Source organism: Chelon labrosus, assembly GCF_963514085.1.
Source record: "Chelon labrosus genome assembly, chromosome: 19".
NCBI classification, from domain to species: domain Eukaryota; kingdom Metazoa; phylum Chordata; class Actinopteri; order Mugiliformes; family Mugilidae; genus Chelon; species Chelon labrosus.
Window position 1 is genome coordinate 8,813,942 of NC_140352.1, and position 26,795 is coordinate 8,840,736.

General features: G+C 43.2%; 1 protein-coding gene across 1 annotated transcript; it reads left to right on the forward strand.

The window, feature by feature from the left end:
* Nucleotides 1-187: 187 nt before the first annotated feature.
* On the forward strand, nucleotides 188-26,355 carry mta3 (metastasis associated 1 family, member 3; the record flags this gene model as incomplete). Its single annotated transcript, XM_084567729.1, has 19 exons — nucleotides 188-418; nucleotides 2,163-2,230; nucleotides 4,005-4,098; nucleotides 6,609-6,735; nucleotides 6,915-6,978; nucleotides 9,082-9,199; nucleotides 9,401-9,503; nucleotides 10,453-10,552; nucleotides 10,638-10,826; nucleotides 11,453-11,527; nucleotides 13,022-13,080; nucleotides 13,196-13,314; nucleotides 14,058-14,215; nucleotides 15,902-16,124; nucleotides 17,844-17,936; nucleotides 18,059-18,220; nucleotides 18,841-18,872; nucleotides 18,965-19,083; nucleotides 26,184-26,355. The coding sequence occupies exons 1-19, from the start codon at nucleotides 391-393 to the stop codon at nucleotides 26,353-26,355; spliced, it is 2,103 nt and encodes a 700-aa protein (XP_084423855.1). The 5' UTR covers nucleotides 188-390.
* Between the last annotated feature and the right edge of the window lie 440 nt (nucleotides 26,356-26,795).

The following is a 26,795-nucleotide window of genomic DNA, read 5'->3' on the forward strand; positions in this document are numbered from 1 at the left end:
GCTCACCGAGTTTAGAAACATTTATGCGTTTTATTTTTACAGGTAAAGGTGTATGGTGTCTTTTTTTTGTGTGTGTGTGTGCGCATCTGTGTCTGTCTGTGTTTGCGCCTGCGCAGTCGGCCCCCCCTCCCAGCAGTGGTTTTTCGGGTTGATCCGACTTCTTTTGGCTGCCGTGAGTTCACTGTATTGTAAACGGTACTGTGAAACGTAGGAGGAGGGGGGGTTGAATTGACAAAAATCGCCCGATAGGGTACACATCCGGAGCCTCGACGATCATAATTTATCGCATCTTTTACCTTTTAAAGAAAGCAAGTTTTATTGTTTCTTTTATTATAATTTATTCTATTTCTCTTAGTTTATGGTTTACGTTAACGCTCTGGGAGGGCAGAAATGGCGGCCAACATGTACCGGGTCGGAGGTATGTATGTCAATGTGGATCTTTTTTTTTTTTTTTTTTTTTTTTAATCAAACTGAAACCCCTCTGGTTATTTTTTTTTTTTTTTACATCTCTTCTCCATAATGTGGTGTTATATTTTCACTTCGCTCGCCTTTAGTAGCAGGGCATAGCTGTGCTAGGCTAACAGAGATGTGTTAAGTTGGAGCAGGAAGGTGAGAATTTCTAAATATTTGGGATCCAAAATGGGTCAGGCCTCGCGTCTGTCGTGGCCACAGCAGCTAGCCGCCAGCTTGCTAAATGGCTAGCTTGCAATGTAAACATTTTTTTTATTCAGTTGCCGGCACCTTTGTTGCTCTCCACGGGTTAAATACTTACACTGGAGGCGGGGGGGGGGGAGACAGTCCTACACAGCGGGGGCTTCATCACTAGACATATCCTTTAAATGTTGTTAAAATGCTACTACGGGTAGTCTGAGGCTGCCTTTGTATTTGCCTCTTCTGGCATGCAGCCATTAGTACGAGTCCTTATTTAGCTAACGTTAGCATCAGCAATGGCTCCACTGATTACCCCTCATTGCCAATTCACTGCTCGGCTTGTGGTGTTTGAGAATTTTTTTTGGTGAGCTTGGTAACAGTAGTTAGCCCGTGTTTGCTCTGCTTTGCTTCCTCCCCCCCACCCAGCTTACATTCAACCACGAGTTGGCAAGTTAATTAGCAGAATTGGCTTGGTTGGGGTTAGCTAGCTAGCTAGCTCGTTAGCACCACTGGAATTCCACATCAAATTGTTGTCTCGATTCATGGCGTCGTCGCGTCTCGCTGGCGTACAGTTTACACCTCTGTTCACTCCGCTCACTCCAGCTGCAAATCATCACCGAGACTGCGAATTAGCCTTTAGTGTGCAGATGTTTGACAATGCATTATGATCTATAACCATCCTGTTGTGCGTGTGATGTTATTAGCAGCAGTTTATCAGTGGCATGTTTACAAGGTGTACCTGTTTGTTGGACATATGGTCACCTTTTTTTTTTTAAGTCAAGTTCTCCTGCTGCCTTCAGGTGCACTTTGTAAACTCCACCTCAAGTTTTTTTTTTTCCTTCCTGACTGAATAATAATAATAATAACAAAGGAGATTTGTGTTACTTTCTTTTTCTTATTTATTTATTCTGTTGCTGCCAAATTGGCAAATTATAATGAAGGATTTACATGATGCTTACCGGATCCTTCTGACATATTTATCTTTCTTGCCGGAGTGTTTATGCGTCCTGAACTTAGGACAGTACAATATTTCTGATGGTGCGTGAATGTCCCATTTGTGCCATGCACTGAAGTTGTGCAAAGTTTAACGCACATCCTGCCTTGACTGATGTGCAGTGGAATATGTGCATTTAAATAAGCTATCGTGACAATTTTGCTTCCTTGATTTATTAAACTTACAAACTTTATGGTAACCGTCTCACATCTCAAACTACATCAATATTTTTTGCACCTGTTTAACTGCTTACAATTATTCTTTACTAGCGGACGTACAAAGATGTAGTTTGCATAGCTTTAATAACGTGTCCATGGCTTCTCTTTTTAATAAATGAAGGCGAACACTATGGTATGTTACTCAGCCAGTTTCTCTTCTTTTAATTACTTTCGCAGTGAGTTGGGAATGGGATGGTAGTTCCTCTGAGATGCATATATTTAAATATATTATTTACTTTTGGTGTGAAAGGACGATTAAGTGTCACAGTAAAATAATCACTTTGTGTTTTGTGTTACAGATTATGTATTCTTTGAGAACTCCTCCAGTAACCCTTACCTGATCCGCCGGATAGAAGAACTCAACAAGGTACTGAAGTGCTTGGGTGTCCCTTTTTTTTTTTTTGTCTGTGTGTTTATGACTCTTTATGCCCAAGGGTGAATAGCTTGGATTCTTCTCTATTCCTGCCCACACCCCCCCTTTTCTTTTGCCATTGTGTGTGTGAATTTGTGACTTTTAAGTGTTTGCCTTATAACTGAAGGAGACAGGTGCGCTCGCCGTCCTCCTAACTGTCATTAGTAGTGTTAGTGGACACACCTATAGGTGTGTGTGCGTGTGTAGGCGGGGTCATTATTGTAATAAGCTTTTCAAGAGCTCACGTAGCGTTTTAACTTAAAAAAAGAAAAATAAATGCTATGAAGCCGTGTGTAAGTAGACACCAGCTTTGTAAAGTTATACCCCTACTTCACAGGGAACATTTTGAGCTGCCGTAGCAGGAAAACCACAAGTGAAGCAAAAATTGTTTTTTTTTAATTAACAGTGACTCGGTTCTTTTAAGCGTCCCAGTAAGCCATGTGGGTCAACATGAGCAGCGGCTACGCCTTAAGTGGAATGCAGCCATCATTAACACACCTGTGCTTCTCCTGCTATGTTATATTAAAGCCAAGTTTTGTGAAAAACTCTTATGTGGCTTTTCTGCTAATGTCTGATCAGTCGTGGAGTTTCCTGTTTTAACTTGCGTCCAAGGAGATTGTAATTTATCTCAATTAAGAAAACTGGCACAATATCCTATAAACATATGAGAAGACACTAGCCACATTGAAAATGTTTATGGAAAGCTTGTGGAAATTAAGAAAAACAAGAATGAATGCACTTTCTGAATAAGCTCTGACGTAGCATTGCTCACACGACTGATTAGCTGTTTGCACTTCTAGTAAAGACGACGCTTCAGTCCCACATGCGAGGGGTCCTTTTGTGGTTTTCTTTTTGTTTGCAACCTCTGCTTCTTGCAGCCACTTGTAGCACAGGCCCTGTTCAGACCTAGTATTAATATTTGTCACTCAGATCACATTTGGAGGTGGTCTGGGTAATATACGTTTCCTCCTGACCTCATAAACGGACTGCGGTCTCAAGTGGTGTCCCCTCGCAAGAGCATAGTTTTGCCTCATTCATTGAGATAAAAATCTTTCCAGTTGCACACGTTGCTACCGAGCCTGTAAAGAGCACTAGCGTATGTTTCCATCCTCAACGACACTACGCAGCCACATTCATGGAAACTCTCTTTAATCTTGAGAGTTCAGAACTGGTTCACAATTAAATGGAAACACGGCTACTTTAACAGTTATCAGACATAAAGGGGGGCAGATGAAGTCAATTCCTGTAGTGTGATGCAGTTTAATAAAGATTTGCTGCAGCAGATGCAGATGCAGACAGTATGCAGTGTGGGGTTTATCAGACATGATGGGTATCTCTGTGGCTGCAGGTTTGTGGTGTTGCTTTGTAGTGCACATCACTGTTACTGCTATTTTGCCCACATCCTTTATATGCCCCAAAATAACGTTGCAGAACTTGGAGACGGGCAGTTTTAAGTGGGGGTAAAAGGTTTTCTGAGCCCTTTCTCAAAACTCACACCCCCACATCCACTCAAGTCTACATCAGTCACGGCATTTAATGCTGGCTGAGTCTTAAAGCCTGTCAGGCTAATTATACGGGGAGACAATAAATCAATCATCTGATCAAAAACACTGTCGCTGCCCTGGTCACAACGGAGCCAGGTCTCTTGGGAAATTACAGGGTTCTGCAAGGAGGTGTTGCCCCCCCCTTCTCTCAGTCAACCTGGAGCTCTCTGTCCCCTCTTTTTCAGACCGCCAGTGGGAATGTGGAGGCCAAGGTGGTTTGTTTCTACAGAAGGAGAGACATCTCCCACAGCCTCATCCAGCTCGCAGATAAACATGCAAGTGAGTAGGAAACCCCTGTTGCTCATTCAGACTTTTTTGTATAACATGTTGAATGTAAGTTATTACTATGTCAGAGAGAAAGCTAAAACATTTAAGTTCATTTTAGTCTGTTGGTGTGTCGGCTTCACGAAACAAGCAGTCTGCAGGATTAGTTGGACAAGTCATTAAGGGAATAAACGGCAAATTTACATTCGAGAAGTGAGAATCTGTCTATTTTATAGATAATTTTTTGTTAATTAAAAGACATTAAAGCTCCAAAATCTCATTACAACCCTTCTGCTTCATGTCAGTCATGCAGACATGCCGAGCAGCGTTTCTATTTAGCACCTTGCACATTTTAACAGTCGGGTTTTTCTCATGTCACCCGCGGTCTCAAGAGTGCAGCCGTTTAGTCACGGCTATTTTCAGAGATGCTGCAATTGAAGTATAAATAGGCGTCTCTGCGCGACTTAAAAATATGACGTCATTCGTATTTATATACAATCGCATTAATTTCTCGATTGTTTATCACTGAGAGCGAGAAAATCTGAGCCTTAAAAAAGATCCCGCTTGCCAAAGAAATCTCAACACTTAGATGAGGAGCAGCAGCAGGAGGCCGAGTGAATATATGTGCTTATAAAGTTTACATTACAGGCACTCGTCCCAGACGGGAGCGCGCTGTATTGTGGCTACGCGCTGTTCCCTCCACGTGTCAGATCAATTGCAAAAACGAGTTTTTCTGGTTTAGCTGGACTCCATGCCGTACGATGTGCAGCGACCGTTGCATTGATTGCAATCGCCTCAAGCTATTTGTAGTCCGTCATCTACCAGCTGGCCAGAAGAAGAAGAGGCAGAATCATTAATAAAACCAGTAGCAGCGCAAAAAATAAGTCACTCAATTTATGGTGCAGGGGAAAAGCGGTAGCACAGCCACTAAATGTGATTTGCAGAATGTGCAGAGTTAATAAAAGTCGAAGCAGACTGAAGGTGGAGAAGAAGCGAGTCGTACTGAGCGTTTTATTTCCTAATTTGAGTAAAAATCTCACTTGGAATCACCGGGACTCTGCGTGGAGTTATGGCTGAGCCTTGTCACGAAATTTGCATCTGTTTTGTCTGACGGGCTTATTAATCACTGTAGCACACGATCAAACAACAGCTGTGGGTGAAGCATTAGCATGGCAAGAGACTTAACAGGGAGTCGCGGAAATAAACAAATATTTTCCCGCTGGAATCTATCCACAATAAAAGTGTTTGGTACCAGTACAATAGCTTGGAAGGCGGGCTGCTCGTTTTAATTTTCTCCCCCATTCAGCCGCCTTGTGATGGACCGCTCACAGTCTTTCATTAAGCACCAAGATAACTACGTCGCATGTGTCATTACTGTAATTGATTTTTAGGTCCATCCGTTTCCATCCGGCGTCGTGTTGGTCTGCATCTGTAGATAACTGCCCTTGCAAATAAACGGAGAGGTTCCAGACTAATACGCATTTGTGAATAAAATAATTATCGACTGAATGGCAACGACGGCAACCTGCTGATAATGTGAGCAGCCCCTAGCTCACGTCATGAGCCGGGCCTTTTTCAAAACACGACGCATGTAGCGTGACGAGGCTTAAGTCAGGAGTTGCTGCACCTGCATTGGTTGTTGTTATTGTCCGGTATCTCCAGTTCCTACCATAATCAAACAGGCATTGTCATCTTTTCAGACTCTTTGGCACTGACTTGAAGTAACGCAGCAATGCAGATAGCTTTGGTTTTATGTGCCAAGGACTCTGCCAAAGAGCCGCTCACCCTCCAGCACAATAAATTTGAATAGAAAATGTGTTTGTGGCAGTCGGGAGTGTCTGAAAATTTGATTTGTCTCCGAAAATTAGATTTGAGGAATCGACAGAGCCGATATCGACTTCTTTTGCTACCATGCCGTGTTTTAACGCATGGACTCGCTAATATACTGACAAAATCCCCTCGTTCGTTTTATGAATTAACGACCAGACTGCTTATCTCTGTGATAAGGGAGTGACTTAATTACAAATGACAACATTAAAGCATCCGGGTTAGTAGGATGTTTACGAGGTTGTGAACACCGCTCTAGTTGTAGTACACTTGTAGTGATGTAGTCGCCAATGATGGATGATCTTTAAGTGTATGTCTGCTCTGTGTAACAATGATTTAAAATGTTTGTATACTGGCTGGTATTATGCGCCGACTCAGCACTGTGTTCTAGTCATAGTCCCGAGCATAATAACTTGGGTTTCTTTACTGGATCGCAGCTATTGTTTGTGATTGCGAAGCACTCCAGAGCAATTTTTATTTCTGCAGACAGCACAGCTCTGCAACTTCGTATGAAGTCCAGAGACAAATGCATCTGACTTTGATATCTCCTTTGATCTGTGGTTCTGTAATTTATCTGTCACGAGTCCTTATTTAGTTTGCGCCTGTGATGCATGGATAGCAGCATCAGTTAATCTTTTATTAATACGTTCACCGATGTGATTTTCGCCCGATTTAATCGTCTGCCTGTGCCTTTACAGAGGAGTTGGAAGAAGAGAAGGAGAGCCCGACAGAGACAGAGCTAACAGACAAACAGAAACACCAGCTTCGCCACAGAGAGCTCTTCCTCTCCCGGCAGTATGAGAGTCTACCTGCGACACATATCAGGTACTGTGCGAAAGCTCGTGTACACAACAGAGCGTACAGACCCTTGTCATGTGCAGGCAGTGCCCATGGATAGTCGCTCATTCAGCCATGAACCTATCCGTGAAGGCCTGGTCACTTCCTTTGTCTGTGTTTTACATGGTGTGTGTGTGCCTCCCTCTCTCTCTCTCTCTTTCCATTAGGGGGAAGTGCAGTGTTGCTTTATTGAACGAGACGGAAGCTGTTCTTTCATACCTTGACAAAGAGGTAAGCCAGAGAGGAGAAAATTTTATGTCACTTACCGGTTTTTGTTAGATCAGGACTGTCATCGTAGAAGGGCCTGTCGTACACATGCATACATGCTTTGATACAGGCGGCAGAGGCGTTTTCACACTTTATTATGTTGTAAATTTTATTTTAAATGAATAAAAACTGGTATTTATACGCCCATTAATCTACACCCGATGACCCGCAATACAAACGTACCTGTGTTTTGGAAATTAGAAGGAAATTTGAACCCAAATGTCTCATTTACAGACGTCTACAGACATTGTGCAACGGCACCCCCAGATTGTGGTAATTTGCATCCCATTTTCTTTTCTCTGTATCTGTGGTAACCTGTGGTTACGAAATGATTTGATTGGAAGCAGTTTGTAAAGGCAAACCCCCCCGAACGACTCGTCAGGTCAAAAACCGAGCCGTGAAGTCCGAGGACGTTTAGCTCTTTACGTCTGTGAAGGCTCTCAGTCATCCAGGTCATGGTGTATCCAAAAAACGTTAAAGTGAGGCAACTGGACTTGTGGAGTTTCTTGAAGATGTTTCGCCACTCATAACTGACACTAGTCAAGCAAGTTTCTACACCCACACGATACTTGGATGGGTGGCGAAACCTCTTCAAGAAACTTTACGAGTCTAGCTGCCTTTCTTTAACGTTTTTGGATATACCTCTTTAATATACTTTCGGAGAATCATTGTATCCTCAGGGCAAGGATATAAAACTAAAGCTTTGAGTGTCCCCCAAGGCAGTGGCTTTAATAGTTGAAGAATAGAAGAAGCTTAGACCCACTGGCTACAGACTGTGGCAGCACATCAGCTCTGACTTAAGCTTGTTACATACTCTGCGAGAAGTTTATTCTAGTCTTGACACATCAACCAGGCAGAAGTTTGTCCAGTTGTTAGTCTGTGATTGGTCAGAAATTGGAAGTGGGTGTGGATATTGTGGAAAAGGGGAAATGCTAGTAGCCACCTCTGAGCTCCCAGATGCTAATATTCTGTACTGCAGAGGTCTTCAACAGGGGGTCCACGACCCCTAGGGGGTCCGCGAGGGTACTGTGGGGGGGGCGTGAATGCGATTATTTTTTTTCCCCATAAATTTAAATGTCTTTAAATACACATATACATAAGTAGGGGGTCCTCGCTCCATGTCTCCATCAGTTTGGGGGGCCTTAGCCTGGAAAACGTTGAAGACCCCTGCTCTACTGGGTAGAGATCATGCTGAATGATGAATGAACTGCGTGATCCGACAGACACGGTCGTCAGAACGACTGGCTGACATCGGAAGATAATGAGAACAGTGCCTCTCATCGTCCGTCTCCCGCGTCAACTACAATGCTTAGTGACGTATCCTGCAGACGTATGCTGCCCTATGAGAACTTCCTTGACTTTTTTCTTGTTCTCGCAGCCCTATTAGCGAGAACAAAGTTTGTGGAGTATGTAACAAGCTCTAAACCCCACATAAACTCTGAGGAGAGACCTGAAGATGGTCTCCGTTTAAAATAACACAACAGGTAGAAGGGGTTTGAATACTTTTTTGAAGCAACCATACGTTGAATATCAAATACTGAAGGACGATTCGGGGCCTGCAACTAACGGTTGTTTTTATTCTTAATAATTGAACTGGTTGTTTTCTTAAATTGTAGTTGGTTCCACAAAAAAGTAGGAAAATTGCAGGTTTGCTGGATATATTCCACCAGCTCCTCAGACTAAATCAACCAGAGCAGCAAATGTGCACATTTCAGAAGCTGCAATCTCTGCTGAACAATGTCCTACTTAAACACTTAAATATTAAAATACTCTAGGGTAGATTTTTCTTATCTTCTTACTAAAACTTTCTTCGTTCTACCATGGTGTTATCTTGCTATGACTGTGCGGATTGTTATGTCTATTATGCAGTCGGAGATTATGAGTAGACCAGCAGAGTGTCTTGGTAATATCACTGAGAATAGCGGGGAACTTCCAAATGATTTAAGTTTAAGGTTCATATGCATTATAGGAAAGTTCAGTGGCCCATTAGAGGCGTCATCAGATTCCTGTGGCCCAGTCATAGAGGCTGATGCTTACGTTTGCTGACTGATCCATTGTTTTCTTCAGGATACCTTCTTTTATTCGCTGGTGTACGACCCGACACAGAAGACTCTGCTGGCTGATAAAGGAGAGATCAGAGTGGGGCCGCGCTTTCAGGCAGACGTACCTGAAATGTTACAAGAGGGTATATTACACAGTTTGTACTTCAAAACCAAATATGTCCCGTTATGTCGTTTGTGATTTCCTTGGACAGTAAGTAGATTATTTTCGGGCAGCTCTATTTATATACACAAACTTATAGACTCATACATTTCTACATCTTTTGTGTGCAGTTATGTTCCAGTGCTGCCTATAAGCTGTTGCCTCTTGTTTGTTTTCTTTGCAGGAGAGGCTGACGAGAGGGACCAGTCCAAACTAGAAGAAAAACTGTGGGATCCAGAGTGTCCGCTCACCAACAAACAGATAGACCAATTTCTAGTGGTGGCACGGTAGGTCACCTTTGTCATCTACACCTGCAACCTCATCAACTCCATATTATACACCGATCAGCCACAACATTATGACCACTGACGGGTGAAGTAAATAACATTAACCATCTTGTGACAATACAATGTTCTGCTGGGAAACTTTTGGACCTGGCATTCATTGGTGTGGATGTTACTTAGACATGTAGCACCCACCTAGAACAGACCAGGCACCCCCACCCTATAACTCCTTGACGGCAGCAGCCATCCCCAGCAGGATGCAGCCTGACACAGACACACACACAAAAACACTTTAGGAACAACTAAAAAAAAAAAAAACATGAAGAACAGCACAAGGTGTTGACCTGGCCTCCAAATTCACTAGATCCCAAACTGATCAAGTATCTGTGGGATGATCCACAGAGGCCCCTCCCCTCAAAGGCCCCCCACTAACAACATCCTGTTGCCAGACACCACAGGACACCCTCAGAAGGACCATGTCCGTTCTCTGATGAGTCACGACTGTTTTGGAGACACAAGGGAGACCTACACGATACTAGGAAGGTGGTCATAATGTTATGCCTGATCGGTGTATACTATGTATGTCATAGAAAATGGAATAATTCTTTCTTACACCTGTAGACCCGTAGTGGTGTCAAGAACACATAATGCAGCTCCTTTATTTTGTCTATTTGTTGTGTGATATTACAAAAAAAGAAATGAAATCACATTGTTGTTGTAGGTAGGGCTCCTTATTTAATCTGTTATCCAATATTTGGATGTATCATGGCTTTTCTTTATAAGAAAAGGATGGAAATTGGATTAAAAAAATCCAATCAACCTGAGGTTTGTGTTTAAACCAAAGTAAACAACAACAGTTAATTTTGTTAAGGGCTCGTTTGCATGCGCTTGCTTCGTATTACCGCAAGACTATATATGTAATAAATGCATTCTGTGTTCTGGGTGTTTTTAGGGCGGTCGGGACCTTTGCCCGAGCGTTGGACTGCAGCAGCTCAGTCAGACAGCCAAGCTTACACATGAGTGCAGCTGCAGCCTCACGAGATATCACACTGGTGAGATACGCACATTCCCCCCCTCTTATCAGCAGCTAATCTGGAATCGAATAATGGATCATAACCGTCTTTCTGTATGTCTCAGTTCCACGCGATGGACACGCTGCATCGCCATAATTACGATCTGTCCAGCGCGTTGAGTGTGCTGGTCCCAGCGGGCGGCCCGGTGCTCTGCAGGGACGAGATGGAGGAGTGGAGCGCATCAGAGGCCGCCATGTTCGAAGAGGCGCTAGAGAAATATGGAAAAGACTTCAATGACATCCGACAAGACTTTGTAAGTGTGTTTTGAATTGTTGTGAGAGAATTCTGCAGTTCACAGCCCGTTGTTGTGAAAAATAAAACGATTCGAAACTTACTTACTTAGCATACGGCTGGACATGAGAGAAGTTTCTAAAACTGTTTTGGCAGTTCTTTCCTCCTCCTCTGTGAAAATCTGTCACAATGGGAATCCATTGTAATCGGCATAAATTCAACGGGACCACAGCTGCTGTTCTGTGAAGGACGAAATTATCAATTTCAATACTCGCATTTCAAGCCTGCAGGGGTTAGACTATTGGAGTCTTTTGAACTTTTCCTTACCGTCGTCTACCTCTACTGTACAATAAAGCCAGGATACGGGTGTACGCCTTGACACCAGGTGCTCATGAATACTTATTAAATGTGTGAATTGCCGTGTGTGTGTCAGTGCAGGAGTGTGTGTTTTCATCTGGGGCCTAGAACCAAGCAAAGCCAGTAGAAGCCTCAGCCTCTGCGGTCACGATGCCTCTCGCTCATGAATATACATGAAGACTTTCGCACCCAGATGGCAAGAACATGAGATATTAATATCATTAATTTGCTCTATGTCTCTCTCTCTCTCTCTCTCGCTCTCTATCCCTGCTCTCCTTTCTGCATGTGAAGCTTCCCTGGAAGTCTCTGACCAGCATCATAGAGTACTACTACATGTGGAAGACCACAGACAGATATGTGCAACAGGTGAGACCACGAAAGTAATTATTTCTTGAAATAGTCATGTGCTGTGGTGTGGTGTGGAAGTATCAGTCTCACTGGGGAGTTTTTGTCAACGCCTGTTGTTTTTCTTACTAAAACTAAACAAGAACAAACAAAACCAATAACTCCTCAGTGGTACATGTTTGCTAAAACTCCACTCTATGCTGCCTAATATAAATAAAAAGTGAGTTATAGAAAATTTTGTGATTATTATTATTTATTTTTTGTAAAGTTCATATGAGATTATTTGTCCTTTTAATTCTTCAATTGACGTTTTTGACACAGGGAATGGATGGTTTCATTGCCTGTAAAATTATAAAATTTTTGAAACATAATTTCCCTCATTAATGCAGGTTTTCTAAACTTAATCAAAAATTTAAACTCTGAAGATGTTAATATTCTCAGCCTGTGTGGTTAGACCATAGACTGTATAAAGATGGACAGCGGAACTGCTCCTCAAAAGTGAAGCCAGAGCAAGTAGAGCTCCCCCTGGTGGTTGGCTGCAGTATAGGTCATAAGCTCCACCCCCTCCATGTTAGTGGATGGGACTTGGGACGAACTAAAACACTAAAATACACGTCAAATAATGTTTTTTAAAGGATGGTGCCTGTCATTTTAGGTAGTTAATATAACGTTAATCAATGTTTAAGTGTCAATTTGTTGGGTGAGTTTCGTTTTAGTTGGGTATTTGATGCTTTAGTAACAGGATGTGACATAATGGTGACTACCAGTTGCCATGCCAACCGCTGCGTAAAGCGGCCCCATGTGACTGTGAGAGTTGTAAAAAAATTTTAAAAAATAAATAGGAACAGTGTATAATCAAACATTTCTTTGTAACTGGTGGAAGTAGAGCAGAGCGTAGTATTAATTAAACGAAAATATGAGTGAGTCCGGTGGAAGTGTGGGCGGGTCATCAATGTCACTCTCGGACCGTACTGCGTAGACTCTGGCTCCAAACTTGCAAGATGGTGCTGCACGTATCCCCGGGAAACTAGCATCAGTTTGGCCAGTTTCGAGGCAGTGGCGACACGTAGTCCATATTTATATACAGTCTATGGTTTATGCCCTTCACCCAAAACGTGCAAAAGGCGACAAATAAGCTACGATATTAGGTGCAGTGGTCACTCTGGACTGCCGATATCAACCAAACGTGCAACACGAGTGAGTCTTCACTGTACGCGAAGGGTTAACCTTCTGTGTCAGAGCGTTTCTCCCGTGTTCAGAGAGAAATCAACCTCATGCATTCACTCAGTGGAAGGTGTCAGGAAACCATCACTTGCCAAGAAATGGAAGGAAATGACACCTTTTGAAATGCATTGACACATTTAATGATTTTCTGTAGTCCCACGGTCCTATTTTGAAGCTGCAGTTCTATTTTTCTTTTTTTTCTTTTTTCAAGGTTTTAAATTGTATCCGAGGATGCTGTTTGTTACAAGAAATTAATTAACGATTGTGTTCTTTGCGTTTCTCCATGAGCAGAAGAGACTGAAGGCAGCGGAGGCAGAAAGCAAACTGAAGCAGGTTTATATCCCCACGTAGTAAGTTTCTTTACTTCTCTGTTCAGTCGTGGATTCTAGATCTCATTGCCGCAATGTAAAGTGCTCTGCAGCCATTCAAGCTTCTTAAATCTCTTCTCCTCCTCCTCTCCGTCAGTAACAAACCCAACCCCAATCAGATCTCGATGACCAACGGCAAGATGGCGACGGTGAACGGAGCGGGCCCCGGGGCCTACCATACAGCAGGCGGGGGCAGAGCCTGCGAGAGCTGCTACAGTGAGTTTGTTTTTGTGTGTGTGTTAGTGAGTGAGTGTGTGGTTAAGCATGGCAAGTGTGAAATTGAAATCGCCAGGCCAGTGAACATAAGTCAATTAGAAATAGTTAGCCCGTTAAAAGATTGAACTCCGCTAATGACTTTTTCTGACTCGACAAGAGACGCTTTCCTTTAATTTTCCCTCCCCTCCCTTCTTATCTGCTCAGTAACAGCAGCTGTTGCAAATCCAGTGATCAATATCTCCCTTCATTTGGCTCTCAGTGAGGGTTTCATATCGGACGGTCTCTGTAAAAATGTGCGTTTTATGAAGACGTATTCTGGACCTTCTCTTGTACAGGCGCTCCAGCTGGCAATTCTATTGATTATTATGTAGATTAATTATCAGAAAATGGTGAAAAATTTAAGTTTCACAAGCAGGTGTCTTTAAATGTTTGACGCACGGTGCAAAACTTTTAAGATATTTGCATTTATGGAGCTGCAAACAAATCCATATTTAATTAAAATAAGCTAAATGTGTCCAACTCGTCCGTCTGCTTATTGTGTCTTTTATTCTCTATCTCTGCGGGCAAAGTTTCAGATGTTTGTTCGGTACTTAGAGTCACTAGGAAGCACGAGTCCCTCCAGAGTACGAGTATTGATCATTTGGAGAGAGACGGTGGAACAGAGATCGGTTTTCCGGGTCCCTTGAGACCACTTTCTCCTGAAACCCCTCTAACGAGCGTTAATGCGTTTTGTACATTAACAGCCATGCAGTCGGCCCAGTGGTACTCGTGGGGGCCTCCGAACATGCAGTGCCGACTGTGCGTTTCCTGCTGGATGTACTGGAAGAAGTACGGTGGTCTGAAGATGCCGAGCAGAGCCGAGGCCCCGGAGGAGAGGACCTCGCCCAGCCCGGCAAGCAATGTAAGCGTCAGTCAGAAGAAACACGCAAAAACTGACCATTTTGAAAGTTTCTGCTTTATTTTATTTTAACAGAAGATTAAAAAGGAAAAAAAGGCTCGGAAGGAAAGTTGTGAATCATTTAGCTGTAGGTTATTGACTAAACCACATTAGTTTAAATATAAAACGTTGGTAAAATTGTGTTTATACAGTATAGAAATAATGATAATATGCCAAGGAAGTGTCTAACAGGAATTGTAATATAGCTCTTACTGTCGGTATTAATTAATTCATTAATTAATTACTAGTCTGAGTACTGCTGTACATGTCTAAGTGCATTTATCTAATACAGTCTAGTGGAAAAGCATTGCAAGATTCAACTTGATGGATGTTTTAGAGACTGTAATTATCCTCAATGGCGTACACGGCTTACACTGCAGTTTCCCCTCTGACCGATTGTCCAGTTTAGTGAAGTCCTTAAAGTATCAAGAAAAGCTAAAGATTGCAACCATGAATTTTTTTTAATTATTATTATTATTTTAAAGTAATTTTCATGAACCTCAACTCCTGTTGAGTCTTTTGCTTTGTTCACACTAATCAACCACGGGTGTTTCAGCCACATTTTTGGTGTTGAAATGTTGCTCAGGCTGTGAAGTCATGATCTCGTAATGGTTCGATCTCTCTGCCGAGCTGCATTCTTTCATTTGTTCTCTGTCAAGGTAAAAAGATAAATAAATAAACGAAAGGGCGTGTGGTTAAATAGCACTGGGGATAGGCTAAAAAGCAAGAATACACCTGTCTTTCAGTATCTAGAGAGTAAGGAAGAGGATAGGTACATACTGCGGGACATAGACTCCGTCACCCAAACTCTAGTTGGCGATGTGTCTTTTTTTTTTTTGCCAGTCGGGTTAATTTTTGTTTCTACTTTCAACAACAGCGACTGAAACTTTTGCCGAAACTTCGCAGACGGCGAGTCGTAGAAATGTTTGTATCTCCGAACCTCCTCAGTCAACCTTTCCTCGATGTGTTCCATGTTTGTTGATCTTAAACAATCAATTCGAAAGTTGCGGAGAAGCAGCCGGAAATACTAAAACGGAAACATGCTACTACCAAGCGGACCAGTCACGTACAGTTACATTTATGGGGGAGGTGCACGTCGGGCTACGGTGTTAGGGTTAGCTACAGCGCCAAATTTACGCAGAAGCCTAAACAGCCTATTACGCTAGCAGCAAGAGATCAACAAGCTACAATATATTTCCAATAGAGTCTGGCGTTACGAAGCGAGAAGTCGATGTTTGACGCTTGTTGCTACGTGACGGTCGAGATGTGCTACAAGTCAAAGTTGAGCTGGCTCCACCGACGCGCCAACCGATCATTTTTGTTCGTTCGCTAGTTATCAGTTAAACGCATCACAAACACTTCAGCGGTGACAGTGTAGCTCGTAATGGCTTTTGTCGCAAACTCAGCTTTCAGCACGTTAACGGCATCGTTTCTTCAAATTGGCGGCTTCTGTTCAACAGGAATTGCTGCTAGTTGCTTTTTCCCCTGGTATCTTGAACGCACCATTTGCCACGTGCATCCTTTCAAGATAAAACACACTGACCCAAAGACCGTTAGACAGTTTCCTGGACTTGCTTTCTAAATAATCTGCCAGCGGTTCAACCGTGTTCACGCCTCATTCCTCTTCTCTCTCCCCTCCTTCTATCCCAGGAGTCTCGCTCCAGGGGTCACGCTCCTCGCCAGTCCAACCACATGGTGCCGATGCGAAACAGCGGCAGCCCCAAGTCCTCCATGAAGACCAAGCAGGCTTTCCTGCTGCAGGCCACCCGCCTCACCAAGCTGGCCCGGCACATGTGCCGTGACATCATCAGGCTGCGCCGTGCCGCACGCCGGCCCTTTGTCCCCATTAACTGTGGGGCCATAAAGGCAGAGTGTAAGAGCTCTTTCAATTCCTCCTAACTTCTGCCTACATGGACGCGCACACACACCAACACAGACACACACACACATCTGCAGACGAAACACAGCATACAGAAACACAATCACACACCTCTCCTCACCCCGACTACCCCTCCATCAACCCCCCCTCCGCCCCCCATTTCTGCTCCCCCGTCTGTCTCTTTCTGTTTTTATTATTATTGTTATTATTATTATTTTGTTTTTTGTATTCTCCCACCCCCTGTTTCCAATAAAGACTGCCTGTCCTCATAACTATGAGTTTTGATCATCTTTTCATTCGTGATTATTTTTTTTTGTTTTGTTTTGTTTCGTTCTTTTTATGGTTCTTGGTTTGCTGTGATTTTCGAAAAGCCATTGTTGCAAACATATACAAAGATTAATGGTGAAACGGGGCTCTTCTACATAAACCCACCCACACACACACTTTGAAAACACACAACTGAATTTGCTCCTGTCTGAAACGAATAGATTGTAACGGTATCCAATAGAAGTCTTATTGTAGTCTGAGCCGTATCCTTGCTGAAGTTAGATGTAGAGAAAATGTATTTTACTAAGAGAGGCTCTATTTTGCACGGCGCCCCTGGAAACGGCGGCGCCCCCCCCCTCCCCCTTTTCTGTGCTGTCTCAGCCACAAATGATCACTGTAAATACCAAACCTCGGCTTCAGCGTGTTTTTTGCCATCTCCATTTTTTTGTTTTGTTTTGTTCCTTTCCGCGCACATTTCCCCGTCATTCTGTTAACCGTGTGTGTGTGTGTGTGTGTGTGTGTTCGTCGGGGTTTATTGAACGTGATGTTTCTACCGACTGTGAGCTTTTAGACGGATGAAAAGAACGGGGGGGGGGGGGGGGGAGAGAGAGGACGAGACTTGATAATCGTGTACAAAGAATAATGTGGCTGCTCTTCTTTGCTGCTGGCTTCGTCGGCCCGCTGTATTTTAGGCTCACCTGCGAGGAGTCAGGATGGACCCTACCTCGCCATACCATTCACTCAGATGATCATGCAATATTCATCCAAATCCATCCTGTTGCCTCTTCTGTCTTGCAAATCCCGTGGACAGGATTTGCCTTTCAGACTCATTCTCCCCCCCCCTCCTCGCTCTTCCCCCTTTGCAGTTTGCCTCCTCACCCTTCATTTTTCTAACGACTGTTGCGGTATCCTCATCTCACCTTCTACCTCTTTTTTGCTCTTTTCTTTCATTGCTGTGTGAATGTGAGAGTAGACCTCCAAATAAAGCCACACCTGAAAGCATCTCTTCCGAGTCCTTGTGCTTCATGTGTCCGTGTTATCTGTCCATCAACTCCACCACACTCAAGAGGAGAGACACACCCTCTCAACCTCCTCCCCCTTCCCCACTTCCTCCTTCCCTCCCTCCAGCATGGGACTCAACCTTCAGTGCCTGCTGTCATAACGCCTCCATAATTTGATGTATGTGTGTTAACGGTGTGTTCTCTTTGCATGTGAGCATGTACTGACACCTGTATGTGCATGCGGCGGAAGAGGATTCCTCTGTGGGCATCCCCGAAAGCGCATTAATCCATCGGTGGTTTGACTCTTTCTCTACATTCATATGCACAAGAAGAGGCATTTTGCATTCACGTAGTCGTCATAAACATTTTAGGCAGGGGTTCAGTATATAGAGAGAGAGTTTGTGCAGTCCACGTGACACTGACAGAAGTTTCTGTGTGTATTTAGACATGTTGAGGGTGTCGGAAGGTCAAGGGACTCGCCTACCCAAAACCAGAGCCGCCCAAAGGAGCACTCTGACCAGTGTTGTGCAGTTTCTAGGTAATAAAACCAACAACAACACACACAGTGACCGTCGTTCCACTCCAGTGCTTTGGAGGAGGAAATATTCAGATGGTCTATAGGAGCCGGTTTATGCAGCTCCAGTGTGGTGTCTCTTCCAGAGTCTCGTCCGGCGGCCCACGCCCCCCGCTCCCACCGCACGCCGGGCCTGCAGACGCCGCCTCCGCGACGCCTCCTCTCCTCTCTCCCGCACGGCCCCCACGGCATGCTGGGCAAACGCAGCTACCATCACCACAGCAGGGCTGACCCGGACAGGCGCTCAGGTACACACGCGCACCTCCTTTTATATTAAAATTTTAAAAAAAGAGAGAGAAAGCTGAACTAATTCCACAATTATGACTTGTTTTTTTTTTCTCCAATAAAAATGTTATTGCTTAACTTAATTTTGCCCCGAAGCAGAAAGTCATTACTTAACTGTTAAAGCCACCCCCCCTCCCCTCCAAAATATTGGAAAATGCATCCCCTCTCTCTTTTAACTGAGTTACTTATAATGTGAATGAACCTTGGGGACCAAACAGTGTTGATATCCAATGTTTCTGTCATCCTTATGCTTGATAAAATCCAATTAGTGGAGATACACTCGGAGTTGATAACCTTTTCTGCCATTTCTTATCTAAACTAGCTCGTTGGAGAGAATGACAACTAATTCTAATGAAAGCGAATCAGCAGATGGGGGTCATTTGGATAATTTGGATGATTCAACTTCAGTCTGACACTTTGTTTTTTATTGGTAACTTCACTATTTTTACTGCAATTGAAACACAGTCATTTTTGTTGCACCACTTGTTACTAGGAAAAGTCATAAACTAATCAATACTATTTACAGATTCCCCTCACGCACGCTTTGCATCTTTCTCTCACTGCTGTGGCTTTCTTTTTGCAGAGAACCCAGGTACGACAGGTGGACCCCTCATGGTGGGTGTCTTGTGTTTTGACGACCTTTGTTTTACACATTTTCATCGCGTCTCGAAGAAATAAATAATATTCAATCGTCTTTTTATTTTTAGCATAATGGCCGCAACAGCAGCGGCGGAAGCACCCGTGGTGGAGTCATGATCCGCAAGAGACGCCCCAATTGGATCGATGCGCCCGATGACAGCTTCTTCCTCGTCACCCGGGAGACCAGGTAAGCAAAGGTGACCTTTTACTGACCTCTGATTGGCTGACTGTTTGTGTTGTGTGCGTGCACGTGCGAATTAATACCGAGAGTGGAGAAAGCAGATGAGGCTGCAAAGGTTATTTTTGTCCCGTGGTGACTTCAGGCAGCTGCAAACACGCAGATACAATGCAATACCCGAGAGCTCTAAAACAGCTGAAGCAGCCCGGGAAGCCGAAAGGCTGAGGCTTGTTTTCATTATGCAATATCTAGTGGTGGAATTAAAATTGGAGAGTTGGCTTGAAATTCAAAATTTGATTTGAATTAAAAGTGCTGATTTTCACACAAAAAAAGAAAAAAACGGTACCTACATGCAGATAATTGCAACCAAGAAACATGAGCAGTGGGTAAAAAGGGTCCTAGAACAGAGTGTAACTGGGGTTTTAACAACACGAGAGGACTTTACAGACCTGGTCAATGTCCTGCATGTTTATTAATTTAAATCTGACCACTTTCGGATTTAGTATTTGGCTCATACAGATGTATTGAACACTAACTCCACCTTAGATAATCAAAAATTGGCAAACGAATTTAACCGTGAATGAAGCTGAGGTGGGTAGGCGGCAGCAGCAAGATGGACAGCTAGCAACATAAGAGCTAGCAACATACGAGCTAGCAACATACGAGCTAACATTACGCCTTACGCTCACGGCCTTAACTACACTTAGCTTTAACCCTTGATATGATTTGGATAAAAAAAATAAAAAAAAACACAGCAACACAGTTGTCACGATGAAACCAGACTGTAAAAATGTTTTATTTCCGCTGTAAATTTTGACAGCGCCACCCCCAAGTGGCCGTTTATGGAACTGCATTTTTTTTTTGTTTGTTTGTTTTTTAGAACTTCCACTTTAGCTTCATTTTTTTTAAATCCTAGACTTTGCTGCTTGTGCAGACCTTGTTGTTGTTAAATGAAATGGAAACTCTTAATACCTTTGGACATTCAGTTCGTTTTAATATAAACGATCGCTGCCGGGATCAATATAGCAACAGCAGCCATGTGGCTCTAAGGGTGCCAGCAGCGGTCGGCAGTGCAGTCTACCAATTTGTTGCAAACAGATATATATCTCAAATATTATTTAACTTCAATTATTCATGTATGAACCCCAAGTGGATGAACCCTAAAAGTTTTAGTGATCCAGCGCCACCATGAGGTTGGAGCTTATTGGTGCCTATGAGAATTCATAAATGGATTCGTGCCTTACTCATGAGGAACTGTAACTGTAACTGTAGACATTGCCCTCTTTGCTGGTTAGAAAATGTTAGCATGGCAAATGTTAGAGCTGCTAAAAACCAGCATATTAGCATATTAGCTTTCAGACAAAAGCAGTGTTGTGCTTCGGTGCAGAATCACAGACCTGCAGGGATATTACGCTTTTTGAAGACTGAATCATATGAACTCGAGGGCAGATTCGATGACGCATCCCGCTGAATGACTGAAAAGAAAATATAAACTTATTAGCTCCTCCATATGCTTGCAGAATGTACTGCCTCGGCATCCTCCAGCATTCTGATTTGTACAAGCTGGTATTTATTTTTTGCCTTGTTTCACAGTTTGACTTCAATTCACATATCCATTTTTGAAAAAAAGAAAAACTGCTGATCCAAACATCTTCAGAAGCGCAATCAGATTACTCATGGTGTTTGGCTCTTTGCAGATTGTGGCCATCAGTCAAAAGACATAACTGTTGTCGACGTAATTGAATATACAGTTAAATAAACATGCAGTTTTTTTTTTTTTTCTTCCTCAACGCGCACATAGACATATTCTCCCGTGCACACGTACAAGTGTGTGCGCGCATAATGAATCAAGGTTTGCATGTCTGTATGTGAGGGAGAAATATGTTCTTCCATTAAGCCTGTGTCTAAATGAGCCATGGCACCCGGCTCTCACAGCCGCCCTCGGACCGCCGGGGCTAAAATTAGAGTGGCTAACTGGTGCAGATGGAGCCAAGCACTGCTGGGCCCTGAGTGGAAATATCATTACCACATTAACCATGGCTGTGCACCCGCATGGATCACTCACTTACCGCCGAGATCAGCATGGCCGTGTGTTGGTGTGCAAGGGAGAGAGCATCAATCTGAGTTCTGTGCTCTTTGCTGTATTATATTGTCATTCACTCTCTCTAGTAGAGACAAATAACGCCTCTCTGAATGCAAGTCATTAATAGATCTGTTCCGAAAGGCTGGTACTAATGAGAGGTGATTGGGAGTTCCATTCTCTCTCCTCCTCGGCCTCTTTGTCCCTCTCTTTCTCTCTCAGTGTGATGAAGAATACAGCGTGTCACGGGGCAGAGAGAAAGAGTGGGAGGTCACTCCCACTTAGCCGGGGAAGGGAGAGAGAGAGAGAGAGACAAACAGAAACGGAAATAGACATGACAGATTAACTCTGTTTTTTCATAGGTTACACGGTGTATTGCAAAGTGTCATTAACACGATTCAACCTGTTAAATGGGTCAGAACATGTCCCAGTTAACAGGTTGGAAATTAAAGGGATAATGGATATTTGTGCCAACGTTATTGACATTTAAAGAAAAAAAATGTAACACCACAGTGGCGCTGGAGGATAAGTCAGAGGATCGTTAAAGGTCAAACCTCTGGAGACCATAAGTATCCGTAGAACATTTCATCGCCGTGCATCTCATGATCTGTTATTTACAGTGGATTAACAAAATACTGACTGGGTGATGCTGGTACTTAAAAATCTATCAGAACTTAGTTTTAATGCTGAGTAGAAACCTTAGACCAAGCTCATTTTGGTTTGACGTCCTCATACAGCCCCCCAACTAAAGCCCAATTTGACCTCCAGACCAGTAACATAATAGCATAATAACCTATGGATTAGTCCATGGCTGAGGTGGCCTGAGCAAGTATCTAACCCCCAAATAGAGGCTGCATTCCACTGCTCCAACTGTACATACTACTGTGTGATGGGTCAAACAACGGGAACTGAAATTTCCCCATTGCGCGACAATTAAGGGTTTAAATTATAATTATTATTATTAGTAGTACATTATAAAGATTGCTGCCACCTGCTGTTTAGTTCTGTGTCTGCAACTCTTAGCAAAACAGCGCGACCCTTAGTCAAAAACAAAGAAAAAAAAAGAAATAGGTCCCAGTTTTATTGAAAAATTTTGCGTATTCATCCAGATGGACAGATTGGACCCTCTGGTGGGCCGGTTTTGACCCGCGGGCCGTATGTTCGGCACCCCTGCCTCAGACGCAAGAAAAGAGTTTGGGTTGAAAGATGATATCTACAAATGGACAGCCTTGTTCAAGGTTTTGAGCTTGCTTACCAAAAGGATATGACAGGGCGTTATGGCTCCTTCAGTGTGCACACGGACAAAGCTCGCTCAGACAACAATGGGTGAACGGCACTTGGAGCACAAAAAGGGAAACAGAAAGCTTCTGGTACCACAATCTTACCACTTTATCTACAAATATCTGTTTATGGAGAGTTCTTGAATATAATATCAGACTATGAAGATATACAAAGATGAAAATGATTAACTTAATTATTACTTAACCCTTGTTTGTAGCCTTAAAGGGGAATTACCGTTTTTTACAACTTATTTCTGGCATAAAATACGATCGTTTACTCACCCATATTAGTGTCATTTGGAGTCATTCGGACAACATTTAGATCCAGCAGAGCGTCGCGTATATCCATATAGTGGGAGTGAATGGGGCACCGAAACACAGCCTCTAAATAATGCATTATCTGCCGCGAAACTCGTTCATTTCACCAATATTTTGTTAAGATACTCTAGTGGTATTCCCCGTTGAGTCCCGAGTTACCTGTTAGTAAAAATATTCAGCCATGTTGCAAAAAACTAGCAGTAGCAAATTACAGGTAAACAAGCCGCGCAACTTGTGTGCGGCGCTCAGAGATGACATCATCAAGGTCAGAGGTTAGTAGGTCAATCTACAGACCCCAACTGATGATAACAGGTAACTCCAGACTCAACAGGGAATAGCACTAGCGTATCATAACAAAATAGAGGCTGCGTTTCGGTGCCCCAGTCACTCCCACTATATGAATATACGTGGATCTAAATATCTTCCAAACGACTCCAAATTACACCAAAGTTAAATGGGTGAGTAAACGATTGTATTTTATGCCAGAAATAAGGTCCAGGTTGTAAAAAATGGTATTTCCCCTTTAATATCGTTCACAAACTTTAAATGTTAGTGAAACTTTAAGTATTATTCAAGTAGAAAGAAAAGTTAGAGCAGATTTGTGCAGCAGGACCTTGCTCCGTCCTTTCCCCTACATTATCAATCCTCCCATCATGCCTCCAATTTATCTTCTTTCCATTAGAATGGAATCAAAACAATGGCACTGTATATAAAATAGAAAAAAATAGCTCCTCCTCGACCAGCTACAGCGGTGTAATGCTGCTTACGGTACCCAACAACACCATCTAATAATGCCATAAATAATAAATGTATGTATGGCAAAGCAGCGCAAATGGGAAAACAAGAGACAACAGAAAACAGAAATGTAAATGAGACAGCTTGACATGTTTGCGGATAGGTTTCCATGTTTGCTTTCCTCTCCACCGCGGCCAGCTGAGCCGACAAACAGCGGAGCTTTAAATAATGTGCCACCGGAGCCAAATCTGTTGTGTTCTCCTCCGTCTTTCATTCTGCTCTGACTCCAAGCGACAACATGTGCACGTCTGGCTGTGTAATAATTGCTCTCCGGGTAGCGTATTGAACTTGAAAGATGCGTGTGGCGCGAGATGCATGATTGCTCCGTGCGCGTCCAGACGCAGCGTTACGCAGGAACATGATGTGCTGCGGTGTTTTCATTTTTAGCACGGTTCTGCGGGGAACTGATGTGTTTCCCATTCACAATGGGAGAAAAAAAACATTCACGCTGTTGCTGAGAGAGAGGAGAGGGAGGAGGAAAATGAAACGGCGTGCGTTGTATGCATAAAATCTCAGATTGCCTGAAGGGAACCATGAATAATTACCTATACACTGTGGTTATGTACATTGCGACTGTCTCCAATTCAATTCCATTAGTCCGGCAACTGAGTGTGCCCCATGGTTTTGAGTTTAGTGCAGTCGATTGCTGTGGGCTGTTAAAAGTGCCTTCCTGTCACAGCAGAAAGAGTCTGGAAATCACAACTGAGCTCCTTCACAAGCTTTAAAATCCCAAAGTGGTGCTCCTGTCTCTTACCTCATAATGTAGTGTATTTGTTGTTCTATTTCTGATGCTCAGTTAATGCCATACGCTCCCCTTCAGCGAATCCTCCTGAAATTAGAGAAACGACTGGTTTCTTATCACTCTCTTATCTCAGCAGCGTGGAGCTGCAGTTTGCTGCCCCTTAAATGAACCTTTATTCTCCTATTGAATCATTTAGATCGAATTAAACTTTACTGGTTCTCTCTTTATGAGGTTCATTCTTTTTTTTAGTGGTGTGTCAGGTTCATACCAGCCTTGTAAAGCTTTTGTTGGATCAAATAAACCTTTTTTTTTTTCTCTTGGTTATGGAGACACTCTTAAAATATCAGACCCAATCTTGAGCCAAGTCAGCTTTTGCTGCAACAGAACAACAAAGTGATTAACTATAATAGTCCTGTAAAAAACACCAATCAGGCACAACATTATGGCCACTGTCAGGAGAAGTAAATAACATTGACCATCTTGTGACTATACAATGTTCTGCTGGGAAACTTTTGGACCTGGCATTCATTCATATGGATGTCACTTAGACATGTAGCACCCACCTAGACCAGACCAGACCCCCATCCCATAGCAATGACACTCCTTGACGGCAGCAGCAGCCATCCCCAGCAGGATGCAGCCTGACACACAAAAACATGAAGAACAGCACAAGGTGTTGACCTGGCCACCAAATTCACAAGATCCCAAACTGATCAAGTATCTGTGGGATGATCCACCCTAACCCTAACCCTCAACCCTCAACCCATAAGACCCAAAGGCCCCCACTAACAACATCCTGTTGCCAGACACCACAGGACACCCTCAGAAGGCCCATGTCCATTCTCTGATGAGTCGCAACTGTTTTGGAGGCACAAAGGAGACCTCCACAATATTAGGAAAGTGGTCATAATGTTATGCCTGATCGGTGTAAGTCTCATAAAGCTAGTTTTATCATTGTTTCAGTGTTCTGTGTATTCCTGTAGCAGTTGCAGCTCTTGCCAAACTGTGGATAATGTCTGCAAGAAGTATAACCACATAAGGCACAATTTAAATTTCATTACTTCCTTATTTTGTGTCATTTTCCTGACTAGTTCCCCCTCCAAGGGAAGCATGGCCAGTACCTTAGGCTAGCTAACCGGCTGCCCCAGTGATATGCAAGCACGTTGAAATCGCCCCAAAAGAGGAAACCATCCATGTCCTGTAGTAGTCTGCCACGTTTCAGTAATGACATTAACCCTCTTCAACATGAGGATTCAATAAAGAATTAGTGGCTACTGCTAATGCTTGAGCTGCGTGGCTTATACATTAGCTCTCAAACAGCCCATTTGAAAACCTTTTTCACAGACAATGTTGTGGTTTTAAATAGTTACGCTCGCCCTGAGACCTCTGGCTCACAATTAAAAGATTTAAAATGAATTATAATAAAAACTTAAACGGCGCACAGTTTAAAAATCTTAAATGCTTTTCGCTTTCTTGGTGAAAATGAAATGAGAATATTGTATTATCACCATAAGCTCCATTTTTTGCTTTTAGCTGTCCTGGAGCTTTAAAGCACACAATCTTCTGCAGACGTTTAACAAATTTTCACTGAATAGTGTCCGTGTTGACTTAAAAGTTGCCTATTAGTGGATTATAATTACTGACAGTGATCTTATCTCAACCTATAATCATTCAATACTTGGAAATAGTAGTGTTTTGTCTAAACTTGAAGTAACTAGTAAAAGGTTTTGTATTTATAAATGTAATAAAAAATAGTTGATGTTGGAGAGAAGTTGCAGAAAAAGGTAAACCACGCAAATAAAGTAGATGCAGATTGTACTTAAGTTTTTATTTTTTACTTATTTCATCTTTGCATCACTGACACTAATGTCCCCTCTCGTCTCCACCCCTGCAGGAGGGCCCGGCGGCTGCTCTCGCGCTCCCAGCTGAGGCACGCTTGCCGGCAGCCCTGCGAGCAGATCACCCTGCGCAGGGTCTCCCAGGGCCCGCCGCAGGGCCTCGTCCTCGCCCCTCCACACCCTCACCCCAGCCTGAGGATGCGAGGCCCCATCGTCATCCACGACTGATCCGGGCCGGGCCAGCACACTGACCGACTCTCGCCTCCCGTTCTCCCATTGAAACCTCCCTTTTGCTTTTAGTCCCTATAACTACGAGCTGTCTAAGAAGAAGGAGCCGCGATGCAATAGAAACATAAATCTGACCTGGCTGCAAATGCTGCCTGTCTTTAACCCCCTGGGAATGTGTTTTTAATGTGTATATACTGTATTTGGGTGCATGTGAGTGTGTGTGATCCTGACAACGTGGGAGAACGAAAGGATGCTGTTCTTAGTTTTCATGGACGGACATACCGACGGATTTTATTTTTTTTTTTTGTGAGGACTTTTGTGTTGATGGTGAATTGTTGTGAAGTTTTATCATTTTATTTTGTTTTTTCAAGGGGTGGTGGTGGAGCTGGAGCTCTGGGTGGGTGCAATTTTTGGGGGAATTTCTTTTTAAAGTTGGAGAA